This window comes from Aedes albopictus, chromosome 2, assembly GCF_035046485.1.
Source record: "Aedes albopictus strain Foshan chromosome 2, AalbF5, whole genome shotgun sequence".
NCBI classification, from domain to species: domain Eukaryota; kingdom Metazoa; phylum Arthropoda; class Insecta; order Diptera; family Culicidae; genus Aedes; species Aedes albopictus.
This window is the reverse complement of record NC_085137.1, coordinates 247,724,496-247,740,145: the sequence shown is the minus strand read 5'-3', so window position 1 is coordinate 247,740,145 and position 15,650 is coordinate 247,724,496. Positions and strand designations below refer to the sequence as shown.

Genomic DNA, 15,650 nt, shown 5'->3' with positions numbered 1-15,650 from the left:
ATTCTGAAGGAATTAAGAAATTCCTCTAGTTGAATTTATGTGGACATTTTTAAAATTTTCAAGTGTAACTGGCAGTATTAGTCAATTCTTTTGAAACTCTGAAAGGATTTTCTGACTGAAGTCCTATAAATATATCTAACATTGTTGCTAGCAATTTCTATAAAAGGAGGAATCACTGGAGAGAAGAATCTAGCGAAATACCTGAAAAATACATACTTGAGCGATTCTTTTGCGAAACCAATGAAGGTCTTCGTGCGCAATAACTGAAGCTATGCGTGAAAGGTTTCTTTGAGGATTAGTTTAAAAGCGTTAGCTGCAATTTTTAAAATGTCCGACAATATTAAAGAAAGTTTGCACAGGAACTACTCGAAAAAATTTCTGCTGGAACGGCCAAGCTTACCTTTTATAAAAAAATACTGTAATTTCTTGTTGTTTTCCTTGCTAAATTCCTTCATAAATTCATGAACTAGAAATTTCCGAAAAAGTGGCGTTTCCACGTATTTCTAGAAATCTGAAAACATGTTTAGTTTAGTCGATTTGTTGAACCTGGAATTATTTTCAAAAATCTGGAAAAATCTTGGAAATATCAGGGAAATTCATTTTCATAATTGAGTAGACACCCTGTCTTGATTATTCCACATTATGTGATCCCTACTTTTTCGACCAGAACTTTTTTTTACACTTACAAGAAAACAGAAAATGTTGACTGTTTATATTAGACATAAAAATGGTGCCGTAATGCAAGAATATTTTTGATTCTACAAAATCATGTAATAGAATCTATAAAGTCAATTTGTTGAAATAAAAATCGAGAACTGGTTTTGAAATCAATTAGAAAATTTGTTGTTTCAAAAATTGACCAGAGCAGAAACAAATAATAAAATGAATTGATTCAATTCGCACAAAAATGATAGATTCTAAGCAACGAGATTTTAGGTTCGACCTAACGATATTTTTCTGCGTGTTATCAAAGGTTTAAACCAAAACTTTTTCTTGTAGCAAGAAGAGTAGAAGCTAAATAAGCAATCAATGCTAAAAAATAATTATTTTCAAGGTTCCATTCCTGTTGGCGAGCCCCTTGCTGCCAGCGCGCCCCTACAATACAACCCTGAATTACGAACACCACGAGCGCCGAGATGACAGGTAATACCAACGGCTGTCAACCGGTGAGTAAGGAAGAAGATGGATAGAAGGAAAACAATCCTGCAATAGCAAAGTGAGTTGGCATTAAAACTGTAGAAGATAATTTGTGATTATTAGATATACACCAAGTGAATTAGAACGTCAATTGAATTTGTGATAGCTATTTCATGAGCTTTAGGTAATAATTGTAATGCGACATACTCTAAGGAAATTAAGTAATTCTGCCATCATAATAGGTTCAGCCAGTGCTCTTAAATTGTACCTTGCACATAACCCGTCCACCAGTCTACGTACAATACCGCGCAACGGTAAGAAAACTTCATTGTAGAGTTTCTTCCAACCACTTATCAGATTAATTATCTAGCTACCGACTGATACTCAAGACGAGACAGAAACCGAAGACGTACGATACTACCTAGGGGACTAAACGTAAGTGACCGTCCTACCATATGACATGCAGCATGCACCATTGTAAAACCAAACAATATTCATGAACTAACTTATATAACGTATACAATTACCACCCCGCCTAGGATAATTATAATCTACCGTTAAACTACACAACACCGTGTTTCAGTACGGTGATTATAATCACGGACATAACCCTTGCAGTACCCTGTTGGTTTCCAGAACCAACAATACCTTTGGAATAACTGCATGAAAAATTGTAAAATTTTCAAAGTCATTTTTCTCGATACTATGATTTTTGAGTTACCAAGTTCTAGCATTAAGGGGACGAATTGTTGCCGGTATTCTTTATTATTGATAAGAATAGTCAATTAGCATTTGATTGTGTGCAAAACAAAGATTGATCATCCTGCCCAACCTAGGGTGCTCATTATGCCCCACCCCCCAAAACGCAATCCACGATTTTATATACGTTTTAAAAAACATCCAATTTTGCAACATTTATACCTAGCTTTATTCGAAATTTCAACGATTAGTTTTTGTCAGTAATGGTTCAAATGAGGATTATACGTCAAAACTACACATTGATTGTGCTTAATTTACTGGATTTGGAGGCAAAATGCTTAAGCTGCTCATTATGCCCCGCCTACCCCTACGCTGAATAATACCTACAAAAAGCATTAGAAGCTAGGAAAAATTGCAGCAATGTAAAATGTGTATGCCCGTCTTTTTGTCTCGACATGGTTTTCCGAAGAAACTAATAAAATTGATACGCCGGACGCTGGATGGATCGAAATCAAGTGTTCGGATAGCAGACGACATGTCAAACTCGATTGTGACCTTCGATGGATTGAAGCAGAGCGATGATCTTTCAAATTTATTGCTCATAATTGCACTCGAGTGAGCGATTAGGAGGCCTGTCGTGCAGAGGAGTGGCACTATCATCACAAGAGTCGCACACGCTCCTCGGCGATACTTTGAGTACGATGTTGACCTTATCGGCATCGATCGTAGGGCAGAGGAGGAAGCTTATGCCCCTCCAGCGAGGATAGGATTGACGATAAACTCGACCAAGTCAAAGTGCATGATTGCTAGTAGAGACAGAGGCAGGCCTATTAGTGTTAGTCTGAGGTAGTACGTTTAAATTGTTCCATGATTCATTATTCTTGGATTGTTTGTGAAATGTGACAATGACGTTTCCCGTCATTTTTCATTGCAAGGGCATATTCCAGATATCAGGGTAGATTTGATCCAATCGTATACCTACGCCTCTTTGCTAATCATAATCCTTTCCTTTGATCAAACATTCAACATAATAAATATTTCAGTTGTTTTAGAAACCTTTTTAACTATAGATTAGCTAATGGAAAACTTTCCAAAATGATGCAACTTTTCACAAATCTAAGTGATACATATAACAATTCCACCAGTACCAGTGCGTAGATACGGATTTAAGCATACGAGAAAAATCAATACCGTTCCCGAAGTTCTACGGCTTCGCAAATATCGCAGACTGAAAAAAGCGAACAACTGCTGGTTAGTCTATTCTAGACGGTCAACGTTCTATGCCGGCTAATTACTTTCGCTTTCTTAACCGCGTCTGTTTTTACCAAGAGTGGAAAGATTTTTCTGTTGGACCAGGATGTGGAGCACGTTTTGCATTATCTTGGCCCTGATGGCACATGTAAGATGAACGTTAAGGTAGTAGTCGTATTCGAAACGGTAGTACTGCGACATTTTTCATTGTCTTACAGGTCCATGCGGCTACATTTAGGGTTACCTCTCAGGTGTGGATGGATATATCGATTAACGGAAAGGAGGAAGGACGAGTCATCATCGGAATGTTCGGCGAAGAGGCTCCCAAAACGGTGGAGAATTTCAGGCATATTTGTGTACACGGGATCGATGGTATCTCGTACAATGGCAGTCGGTTCCATCGAGTGATTAACAAATTCATGATTCAAGGCAAGTACGATTACAGGAAGTTAATGGTGTGCTGTGCTGAGTAGTTGACCGATTTGATCAGTTACAAAAAAGGCAACGATGCCTGTACTTACTTTCAGTCCTGAGCACCCATGGTGGTGCACAAGGCCGAATTGAAAGATCTCCACCATAGACAATTGCCAGTCCTCGCCTTGATCTGTGATCAGGTCAAATTTCTGTCGATTTCCTTTTTTTCCTTGTTGCGCCGCCATGAGCCTCTGGTTCTGCTGCGATGTCCTGCTGGGTTTCAATCTAACACTTGTTTGCAGATTTTGTTCCCGCCGCTGCGTAGAGTGTGGTTGCGATCCAGCTCCACTTTCGCTTCCGAATTTCTGTCGCTATCGGCTTTTGATGACATCGACGATGGAGCTCCACGTTGGAGATCCAATTGGAGAACGAATTTATATATCGCAGGCATCTATTGATGAAGACCTGCAACCGTTGAGTGTTCTTCGCTGATACACACAAAGTTTCACTGGCGTACAGCAGCACAAATTTCACGTTCGAGTTGAAAATTCGGATTTTGGTGCGTCGACTAATCTGATTGTTTTTCCATACATTTCTTAAACTCGCAAAGGCAGCCCTCGCCTTCTTAATCTTGGTAACATCATCGGCTGCCATTTGGCTACCAAGATAGTGGAAGCTTTCAACATTCTCCATTGCTTACACAGTCACCGTGAAGTTGGAAGGGTTGACCTTGTTCACATCCAACAATTTCGTTTTGTTGATGTAGATGGTGAGACCTGCCGCCGAGGAGCGGTTGACAAGATCATCGAGCTTACTCTGCATAGCAGAGCGCCGTTAAGCTAGGAGAGCTACTTCATCAGCCAACTCGAAGTCATTCAGGTGCTCCATGGTAATGAGCTGCCCCAGCAACCCACGATTTGGTTCACGATCAATCGCACCTACTAGGATCTCGTCGATTACGATGAGGAACAGTAGCGGTGATAGGGTACATACTTGCCTCACTCCAGCAACTACCCGGATGTTTTTTTTTCAGGGACACCCTTGCGCCTGAGGGGTCCCCACATGTTTTCGTGACTGAGACGGTCGAAAGCTTTTTCGTAATCAATGAACACCAGGTAGAGAGATTCTTGGAATTCATTGATTTGTTCCAAGATTATATGGAGCGTGTCAGTATGGTCCACACAAGATCGTCCACACAAGATCGTCCAGCACGGAATCCTGCTTGCTGTCGCCGGAGAGTTGCGTCAATCTTCTCCTGTATCCAGTTAAGGATCACTTTGCAGACGACTTTGAGAACGATGCACAGTAACATGATGCCCCGCCAATTATCGCATAAGGTCAGGTCACCCTTTTTGGGCACTTTAACTAAGCCTTGCATCCAGTCGACCGGAAATGTCGCGGCTTCCCATATATTGCAGAATAATTGATGCAGCGTTGTGCAGATACTGAGGGGTAAGCTTTGAGTATCTCGGCTGATATGCGATCGACCCGCGGGGCCTTGTTCGAGGTTTCATGCTACGGATGGCTGTTTCTATCTCTTGCAATGATGGAGTTTCGATGTTGACACGGGTAATGCGTCGAACCCTTGGCAGATCATGCTGAGATGTTGATGGCGTTGCCGATACTTGAAATAGGTTTCCAAAGTGATCGAACCAGCGTTTCAGCTGGCCAGCCTGCTCGGTCAATAACTGTCCAGATCTGTCTTTCACGGGCATCGTAGCATTAATCTTAGTCCCGCTAAGGCGACGTGAGACATCGTAGAACAGACGAATGTCGCCGGTATTTGCTACTTTCTCGCCTTCATCCGCTAGGGAGTCCGCCCACGCTATTTTGTCCCGCCCACATGAGCGCTTCACTTCTTTCTCGAGAGTCGAATAGCGCTGACGGGCTACGGCTTTGGCTCATCGTGGTTTCATTCGCTCTACCGCGGTTTTGGCGTTCCTTCGCTCCTCTATCTTCCTCCAGGTACCATCTGTGATCCACTGCTTTCTCCGGGTGCGTAGCTCACCCAAATTATTCTCTCGATGGCGCTCCATTGGTCTTCTCGCTTCAACTTCCGGAATATCCGCAGCATGGTTCTTCAGCTTCTCGACGAAGGACCTTTTCACCGCAGCGTCTTCCAGTTAACGTGCGTTGAACCGGCGCCCGATTTTCTCCTCCTGTCGATGGATCCTAGTAATGCGCAGCTGGATTAGGAGATGTTGGTCGGACGCAATATGGGCGCTACGTTTGTTCCGCACATCAAGAAAGCTCCGTCTCCATTTCCGACTAATGCAGATGTGGTCTATTTGATTTTCCGTGACGCTATCACGAGAAACCCATGACACTTTGTGTACTGGTCGATGGGGAAAGAGCGAATCCCCAATCACCATGTCAATATGTATTGCGACAACACTCTGCCAAAAGCTCACCGTTCTCGCTCATTTCTCCGAGGCCACGGCGTCCGATGACGTGCTTATAGTCTGTGTTGTCGGAACCAACCTTCGCGCTGAAGTTGTCCATGAGGATCATGATATCTTTTGGAATCTTATCCGCGACAGCATTCACAGCTGACTAAAAGTTCTCTTTGTCTTGCAATTCTATACAGCATCGGTTAGCGCGTTACACTACGGTTTCGAACCCGTGTTCTGAATCTGGCTACAATTATCCTCTCATTAATAAGTTCCCATTTCATGGGCACAGCGTGGGCGTGAGTGCTAAGCAGGAAACCAACTCCACGGTGACGAGGAGCATGTTCACCTCGAAGGCCAGAGTATAGCAGAATTTGACCCGACGCCAATCTGTGTTCTCCAAAGTTCGGCCAACGGACTTCACTCAGTCCTAGGATCTCAAGCTTCATACGGCATGCCTTGTTGGCTAGTTGTGCCAGTTTACCCTAGGGTTAATATATTCCAAGTTCGTAATCTTTCATTTTCGGTTTCAGTAACGGTTTTTGGGTTTGGAGAACAGCAGGTTTGTGGCCTAAGGTCCCCTCTGCAGCGTGGTGGGGCTGCCACTTTAGGTATAGCTTCCGGTGGAGGAGCATTTCATACTCAGCCGCTGGATGCCAGATCAGACATTGTTTGAGTCGCACCTCCTTGATGCCTGTACTCGGGACGTACCTCCTCAATCTAGCTCAAGTCGAAAGGACAACAGTGCCCAGGCTGCACTACCAGCTAAGCACGCAATTCTTAGCTGGCGGCCTTTGCCCTCGCTTGACCCGTGAAAGCATGAGGAAGGAACTTATGAGGACCAGAGCTATGTAGGACGCTCTCCTTATCGACTCACCGTTTTGCAGCTGTGCACGTTGATTATGCTGAAGTTGAAGAATCGGTCCTACCATTGTATGTGTCTCTGCATGTGGCCCATCACGATGAAAGCTGGTTCCAGCTCGCGTGTGTTGCCGCTGCTCTAGTACATGGTATGATTAGCTCTAAACATTCTCTCCATGCATCCAGTTCATCATACCTCCTACAGCGCTACGCTGCTGAACCCGCGATCTTTTAGAAGATCGCAGTTTATGCGGGTGCTCCTGATGAAGTTGAGAGATCGGCAGTTATACGTACCGAGCTTCTAATCGCGAAGTACCATTGGGCTCTGTTCTTATTTTTGTTGTCGACTTTCCGTTGCCATTTGTATTACGGCTGCCTCGCAGAGGCACAACCGGCTAACTTTCCGAGGACCATGGTGCACAGTTGAGCTTAGAGTCGTTTCCTGGCCCTCGGACGTCGAGCAGCCGCCCTAACATGGGGAAAATATGCTGTTGCGAGCTGCTTCTAGCTTGGAAAACAGGCCACCCCACACTTATCTGTCAGCCTACGGCACAAGGGCCTACCGGGATAAGTAACCTAAATAAGGTTACTTGCAGCGCAGTTGGTTCCATGAGGAGGTATGAGCGGAACTTTTAGTTAAATGGATACGGACCTGACCAGGAAGTTCCTTCACATTCAGACCCTTCGCGACTTCATTGGCATGTGCTTGTGAATACCGTAGGAAGTATTTTTTTTGTTCTTAAATGCTCGCAAGGTAAAATAGGAGTGCTTTCGTATAATGATGTACTGAATTGAACAAATCTCACAGTTTAGACTTGTGTATCTGATATTAACCTTCCCAACAGGGGGTGACATAGTGTCCGGTGATGGACATGGATCAGTCAGCATTTACGGCAAGTACTTCGAGGACGAGAACCTGCACATCAACCACAGCAGTTCGGGTTTCATTGCGATGGCCAACCGTGGCCCAAACACCAACGGATGTCAGTTCTACATCACTACTATGCCGGCACCGTGGCTGAACGGGAAGCACACGATCTTCGGTAAGGTTTTGGACGGCCAGGGAGTGGTGCACAAGGTGGAGCAGCAGAAAACCGACACCGACGACTACCCGGTGCCGACGATCATCATAGAGGGCTGCGGTGACCATCCGATGGGAGATTCATTTACGGTTTCGGATGATCCGTATGAGTAAGCATTTTTTCTGATTATTCATGCATCCGTAACAGAAGGCATAACAATATTATTTTTCTTATTGCAGTCTCTGGGCTTGGATAAAAGCAGCATATGTACCTTTGGGAATGAGTTTCTCCATTTTGGCTTTCTTCCAATACATTATAAGAAAATTGGATATCTACACCTGAAATATGTAATAGTTTGCGTATAAAATAAAAACAAATACCTTCCGATAAATGTATTTATTATTTAGTTAACAATTTATGTTTTTTGCAGTATAGGTTAATCCAACGGAAGCTAACGATCCCTCCGCATCTGGTGGCAGGAATGAGAACCCTATAAAAACGTGACTCCTCCAAAATTTCACATGGCGCAGCATAGGCAAAGAATAGAAAATTTTTCACTTTTTCATATCGAATTGCGCATCGTAGAGAAACAAACGAGCACTTTTTGAATAGAAAATTTAATTCTTATTCAGATGCGCTTAGATCCGGTTGGTACTGTGTGGTACCTTAGATAATTAATACATAGATTTCCAACTTAACCATCGCAGTATGCATGCGGTTGGCATCGCTGCACTGGCTGCACCTAATACCACCTGTTGGTCGACGGGTGAAGTAATCCACCGAAGCGGGTGCGCATTTTCAATTGAACTACCCTGCGCACTTGAGGGTTTTGCTGAAACCTTGGCAACTAACGTGTTGTGTATTGAGTGAAAACAAACGACAAGCAAATGAGACTAACCCAAGACGAACCGGCAGTACGCGCTTCAGAACTAGGATATTCAGAAGGATAACCGGAACAGCCAGCTCCTAGGGATCCGTGCTGTTAATTACTGACCGATACCTTGTCCACCCAATTGGCTTAAAGCGTATCGTAATTTCAACACCTTCTATTGGTCCGAATTCCACTAATTTTCTTCATCGAATATTTGCGATTATTTTGGGTTGGACAGCACCTCCAGGCCTTACAGCAACATTACGCGTTCCCTATAGCTACCTCTGGGTGGTTCTACATTCGGGTACACCTTGGAAACCTAATTCGAAGGAATCTTCACGGTCAAATCGATTTTTTAAAGTTTGGTGGGATTGCATTGAAAAAAGAACTGCTATTGGCACCTCCGGGATAGAACCCGCAACAACGTTCGGTTTTCACAACAGGTATTTTCCAATTAAACTCACACGGGCGGCCTTTCCGAGGAACTTGGGGTGAGTCTAGGGGTGAGTTTTACTTCTTTGAGCATGGCGAGTTGGCTCAAGTCCGATCAACTCTATAACTTCCGGTCAGATGACCACGAGGATGACCTTTCACTTCGCGAGCCAGAAACCCACACGCTCTCCCTATCGTTGGTCCATCTCTCAGCCATCCACGACAGGTATACGAACGGCTCAGCATTTGGTATACCGACTGCAACCATCCATCACAACGTGGAACAGTTGGATATCTTACTTTTTTATTCCCCGGGCGATTTCTTCAAATAGTAATCTCACCATTTCCCCATAAGAACGGTGTGATTCTGTTGCAACCACATGAAACAAAAAAATGCATTTGCGGTTGACAGTTGTTGGCATGCTTCTGTCTGAGTGTTTTTTTTTTTCAGTGGGGAAATGCGCAGGGACACTAGATGAACATTAGTTCACCCATTTGTCGTTGCTGCTAGTTAGGCGCTGCTGTTTTGTTGCCAGCTTCTTCCCTAAGTTGCATATCTATGTTTTAATTATCTAAGGTGGTACTGAATCTACATTGTTATTCGACTAGACTTCCAATGTACGCTAGTAGCACATGGTCTGCCAAATGCACATCAAGCAATCTAGTAGGCGCGCGAACTGTCGTCGCGTCACTACTTCGCGAACGTCAAAGTGTAAACACGAGTTACTTCCTGGGGGCACCCGCTTGTCCACAATAATTCAAAGCTCCACATTTGGCGATCCTGCCAGGAGAATAGTGAATCTTCTGGGTGATGACAAGCGGGTGCAGACCCGGATGAGAGTGCTCGTTTGTTTTAGTACGGTTTAGTTTTCGTGGTGCGTGTGTGAAAAAAGTTAGTGAAAGTGGATAGTGTTCCGGATGATCAGAAAGGATGCCTAGAGCAAACGGCCTAGGCAGTGGTGAGATTAGATAATTGTCTGGAGATTGCTCTCCTTAAGGACAAACGTCTTGAAATCCCGCTTCAACAGTGCATCAGAACTTCAAACGCACAAATCTCAAGAAGCAAGCTTGACACAACAGTGCATTTCATTATTCTGTTCTTGCTCACTCGTAACAAGCTTAAAATAAAAAGATCAGGTGCGCTGGTTTTGTTTACGAAGAGATTTGTGCCCTCAAAATCGTGAGTAGGTGCCAAATTCGGCCATTGTGGCGGCCATGTTGGGATTCAAACAAGTCTGTCCTTAACCTTCCGGCAGTCGCGCGGTTGACAGCGTGGTTGGCAACCACCGCCAGCACCGCGCTTTTACTGAGTACAAAAAAAGCGAGATTTTTTTTTCAGCGTGTTGTACAAAATACAACAGCGCGATCGCTCGAGGGTTAAACGAATGTTTTATTATCGGTTGAATTAGTGCAAAATTTGTGCATGATTTGTTAACTTTTGGGTCCCGTGGCGATGTTTATCCTGCCAAAATCGCCACAAGGAACGCTTAAATGTACAATAACACTGTAAAGTTTGCTCATCTGTATGTCCTAGAGATTGCCGTCCTAGATCACTCACAAGCATTGTGGCGTGACTTAACCCGATGGTGCTAAATCGAACAGTTTATTTTTTTTCCGATTTGAGATAATCGTCAATGATGTAGTATAAAAAAACAACCGACATTTTTGTGATTTAAATATCAAAATTGACAGCATGGATCTGCATATGTCTTAGCCATGTCAAAAGACAGACAAGCAAAATATTCATTTCATGCATGATTTCTATGCAAGAAATGTCGCTTGTAAGTGTACTTAAGCTACTGATTTGAGCACCTGAAATTTCGCGTTTTTTTAAGAAAAGGAAGTAGAAGGTATTAAAGGTGAAGTAAAGGTAGAAAAAAGTAAATTACCTGAATATTTTAAGCAGAGAGAGTTTCATTCGAGAATTGTGGTATTCATACGCATTTCTGGAGCAACATTTGAAAAGGGCCCAAGAGGTCTTGTGTCTTTTTTCTAAAACGCTCCGTAGGGCATAACAGCAGCCCGCCCACGCAAATGAACACCGTTATCCGAAAGATCGATGTTTGCTCTATCTGATAACGGTCTTAGTTTTTGTGAATAAGCTGAGGGGGGCTCAGGAGCGACGTGTGAAGTCATTGTTTACCAATGCTTGTATGCCCTTTTCAAATGTTGCTCCAGATTTTTGTATTTTATGACAACATTTGGTTTGCTCATCGGTTGAATCAGTTCTGTAGATACGTACAAAAAAGACCATTGTTATATACGGCTTACGTTACATTTGTTGTCCTGTCGAGTATTTTGAGTATGTTTTAGAATAAAAGATTGCAATTCTTAAAAATGAAAACGACTCAAAAAAAAAAATGAAACTATGAGAGTTAAGTATTGTAGTGTCACCAATTAAAGGAGATTCCCTGATCATTTGATATTTACTGTAGGATCAGCGATTCTGAGTAAGAGTTTAAAAAAAGCGGGTTTGTCAAAATTGTGTCTCCATTTGATATTTTAGGTGATCAGAGTGCACCGGCTGCAACAGTATATTATTTTTAAATAAAGTATGTGTGCCATCAGTAATCTCACGCTCCCAAATTCATCCTATTCTAAAAGAAGCGATTACGGCACCGATTGATTCCGCTCTTTTTTTTTGTTCTTCATGCGTACTCACTCCTAACAAAAAAAAAAAAAAATACAAAAAAAAGAAACAAAACAAGCAACGCTTAAATCCTTTGTTTTCCATAGGATGAAAAATGGGGCCACATGCTTGATAAGGGACCAATACCTTAAATAACTGAAAATCAGTAAACAAAATCAGGATAAACTTTCGACTATTTGAGTGAGCCCTTTGCTGATCATGTTGTCGAAATGATGTTCAAACCCACCAAAGAGCTAGAGTCTGATTAACAATCAGGCAGCAATGGAAAAAGTTTCATCATAAAGCATCTTGCGAGTAAAAGAAAATCCTACGCATCGTAACATTATGGTCCCGAAAGTGAACTGAGTGTGATTTTTATCGTACCGCGCTACTCTTCAGTTGAGTATGATTGTTTTGTTCATGCATTTGGTTTTGTATTGCTTTTGAACAATGTCCGGGAAGTTGGAAAAGTGTTATAAAGTTGAAGTGTTGGTAGTTGGTAAAGGCAACAGCAATGCACATTGTACATATCAGTATATAGGTAAATCCAACGGAAGCTAACGATCCCTCCGCATCTGGTGGCAGGAATGAGAACCCTATGAAAAACGGGGCTCCGCCAAAATTTAACATGGCGCAGCATAGGCAAACTGCACTTTTTTCACTTTTTCATATCGAATTCCGCATCGTGGAGAAACAAACGAGCACTTTTTGGAAAGAAAATTTAATTCTCTTTCAGATGCGCCTAGATGCGGTAGGTACTTACGAACAATTTATGTGATTAATTTGAGGAGCTCTTGCTATGCCTCCGGCGGGCGATCTTCCGGATTTTTTGTTAGCTGGCCAATCCGGTATCTGTCGGCATGGGCATCAAGAATGATGATAATGGAAGCCATTGCAAATGGAAAATAGCAACTTCTAGAGCCAAGAATGAGTAAAATTTGACGACAAAAAATTGACCTTTTTATGTAAACAAACGATTTTCTCCTCATCTCACCAAGCGCCTCTACAATTGGGGGTAATCTGGATTAGCCTATTGCGATCTATTTATTTTAACGTGAGATGCATAGCGGTCTTTTTTTCAGCTCTCTTTCAAAATTGAACTATTAATGGCAGTCTTAGTTTCGTAACCATGTTAAGCAATGTGAAATCAGCAAAACAAGTCGTCTTTTGAAAGAACTTCTGTCTCATGGCGACAGTAACAACAGTCCACAGCGCGTCCGGATGACCGCACCCTTACTTATGTAAGAAATTCTGTCTCATGGCGACAGTAACTAAAGTCCACAGCGCGTCCGGATGACCGCACCCTTACTTATGTAAGAAATTCTGTCTCATGGCGACAGTAACAACAGTCCACAGCGCGTCCGGATGACCGCACCCTTACTTTTGTAAGAAATTCTGTCTCATGGCGACAGTAAAAACAGTCCACAGCGTGTCCGGATGACCGCACCCTTACTTTTGTAAGAAATTCTGTCTCATGGCGACAGTAACATCAGTCCACAGCGCGTCCGGATGACCGCACTCTTACTTATGTAAGAAATTCTGTCTCATGGCGACAGTAACAACAGTCCACAGCGCGTCCGGATGACCGCACCCTACTTTTGTAAGAAATTCTGTCTCATGGCGACAGTAAAACAGTCCACAGTGCGTCCGGATGACCGCACCCTTACTTTTGTAAGAAATTCTGTCTCATGGCGACAGTAACATCAGTCCACAGCGCGTCCGGATGACCGCACCCTACTTTTGTAAGAAATTCTGTCTCATGGCGACAGTAAAACAGTCCACAGCGCGTCCGGATGACCGCACCCTTACTTATGTAAGAAATTATGTCTCATGGCGACAGTAAAAACAGTCCAAAGCGTGTCCGGATGACCGCACCCTTACTTTTGTAAGAAATTCTGTCTCATGGCGACAGTAACAACAGTCCACAGCGCGTCCGGATGACCGCACCCTTACTTATGTAAGAAATTATGTCTTATGGCGACAGTAAAAACAGTCCACAGCGTGTCCGGATGACCGCACCCTTACTTATGTGAGAAATTTTGTCTCATAGCGACAGTAAAACAGTCCACAGCGTGTCCGGATGACCGCACTCTTACTTATGTAAGAAATTCTGTCTCATGGCGACAGTAACAACAGTCCACAGTGCGTCCGGATGACCGCACCCTTACTTTTGTAAGAAATTCTGTCTCATGGCGACAGTAACAACAGTCCACAGCGCATTCGGATTGCCGCACTCTTACTTATGTAAGAAATTCTGTCTCTGGTCTCTATTGATCTATCATATGGTCTGACGTTCAAACTTCTAAACTTTTGTTTGTTGTCTAATTGCTGTTCCATCAGAATCTGACCGAAGACGTGATGAGACATTTTTGACGATTCAAGAAATAGATGAAATGATATTCCTTGATTATCACGCCGAGGACCTGAGATCGAATCCCACTCCCAACAAACTCACAAAATGTTAGTTCTTCCTTTGGAAGGGAAGTAAAGCGTGGGTCCCGAGATTAACTAGCATAGGGCTAAAGATCTCGTTATTACAGATAAAAAAAAGATATACGTAGAGGATGCTGAAATTTAAGAATATTTCATGCAGAAGATACGCATAAGGGAAGAACTATGAATCTCCGATGACATATTTTGGTTTGATAATCAGTCATAGTAAAAACATAACAACACTAGCAAAATTTAATATTTGTTTAGTACCTAAGCTTTGCAAGATTATTGTGATGAATGATCCGTGTTGTTGATTAAAAGCGAAGGCTGCGCACAACTTCCAATGTGAATAAAAAAATCTCGAACTGGATGGTGTCGTGGCTCAGCTGTGTGACGTCTGGTTTGATGGCAGTACTACACTACTATTAGGTGCAGGTATTCAGTAAAACTTTGCCGATGGTAGGCATGAGCAGTAGATACATATTATCGCTCAGTGCTCATTGATTATCGTTTCAACTAATACAATTTAAATAAAACAGGAACGACATCGAAGGCTGATGTTTAAAATGAACAAAAAGAAATTGAAAACTATGTAGTATCTGAGCTTGCAAGCTTCTGTTACAATATTCATCCCTGCGAAGAGGGAGGATGTGTGGTACTGAATCTACATTGTTATTCGACTACACGGAAAAATAATAAAACCCAAAGAATAAGTTTTAAAAACTCAAATTTGGCTAAACTGCTTTTAGTTTTAACTCAAAGTTGGGTTGTTTTCTCCCTCGCCCCACCGCAATGTTGTCAAAAACAAAGAGAGAAGCACCGACGCATCCGCTGCTCTTCCGTGGAAGAAGCCAAATTTGGGTTTTCTTGAGGTAACCCAAATTTGCGTCATTTGAGGCCTCCGTTGGGTGAAAATAACTTACCAGTGGGTTAATTTTTTTTCCGCTCTCAAACGAGAACTACATACTCACCACTTTCGCTGTTTGACGCAAATTTGAGTTATTCCACGGAAGACCGGGATTGCGTCAAAACAACTTAAATTTGGGTTGATTTGTAGTTCCGTGTAGACTTCCAATGTACGCTAGTAGCACATGGTCTGCCAAATGCACATCAAGCAATCTAGTAGGCGCGCGAACTGTCGTCGCGTCACTACTTCACGAACGTCAAAGTGTAAACACGAGTTACTTCCTGGGGGCACCCGCTTGTCCACAATAATTCAAAGCTCCACAGGTACTTACGAACAATTTATGTGATTAATTTGAGGAGCTCTTGCTATAGGCTAATCCAGATGACCCCCAATTGTAGAGGCGCTGAGTGAGATAAGGTGAAAATCGTTTGTTTACATCAAAAATTCATTTATTTTGTTTTCAAAATTAACTCATATTTTGCCTTGGTGGTTGCTATTTTCCATTGGTAATGGCTTCTATTATCATCAATCTCGATGCCCACGGCGACAGACACCGGAATGGCCAGCTAACAAAAAATCCGGAAGATTGCCCGCCGGAGGCATA

At 42.8% G+C, this 15,650-nt stretch overlaps 1 protein-coding gene across 1 annotated transcript; it reads left to right on the top strand.

Moving 5' to 3' along the window:
• Nucleotides 1-2,955: 2,955 nt before the first annotated feature.
• Nucleotides 2,956-8,165, top strand: LOC109433230 (peptidyl-prolyl cis-trans isomerase, rhodopsin-specific isozyme). Its single transcript, XM_019709646.3, has 4 exons — nucleotides 2,956-3,235; nucleotides 3,306-3,516; nucleotides 7,598-7,943; nucleotides 8,014-8,165. The coding sequence occupies exons 1-4, from the start codon at nucleotides 3,194-3,196 to the stop codon at nucleotides 8,114-8,116; spliced, it is 702 nt and encodes a 233-aa protein (XP_019565191.2). The 5' UTR covers nucleotides 2,956-3,193; the 3' UTR covers nucleotides 8,117-8,165.
• The last annotated feature ends 7,485 nt before the right edge of the window (nucleotides 8,166-15,650 follow it).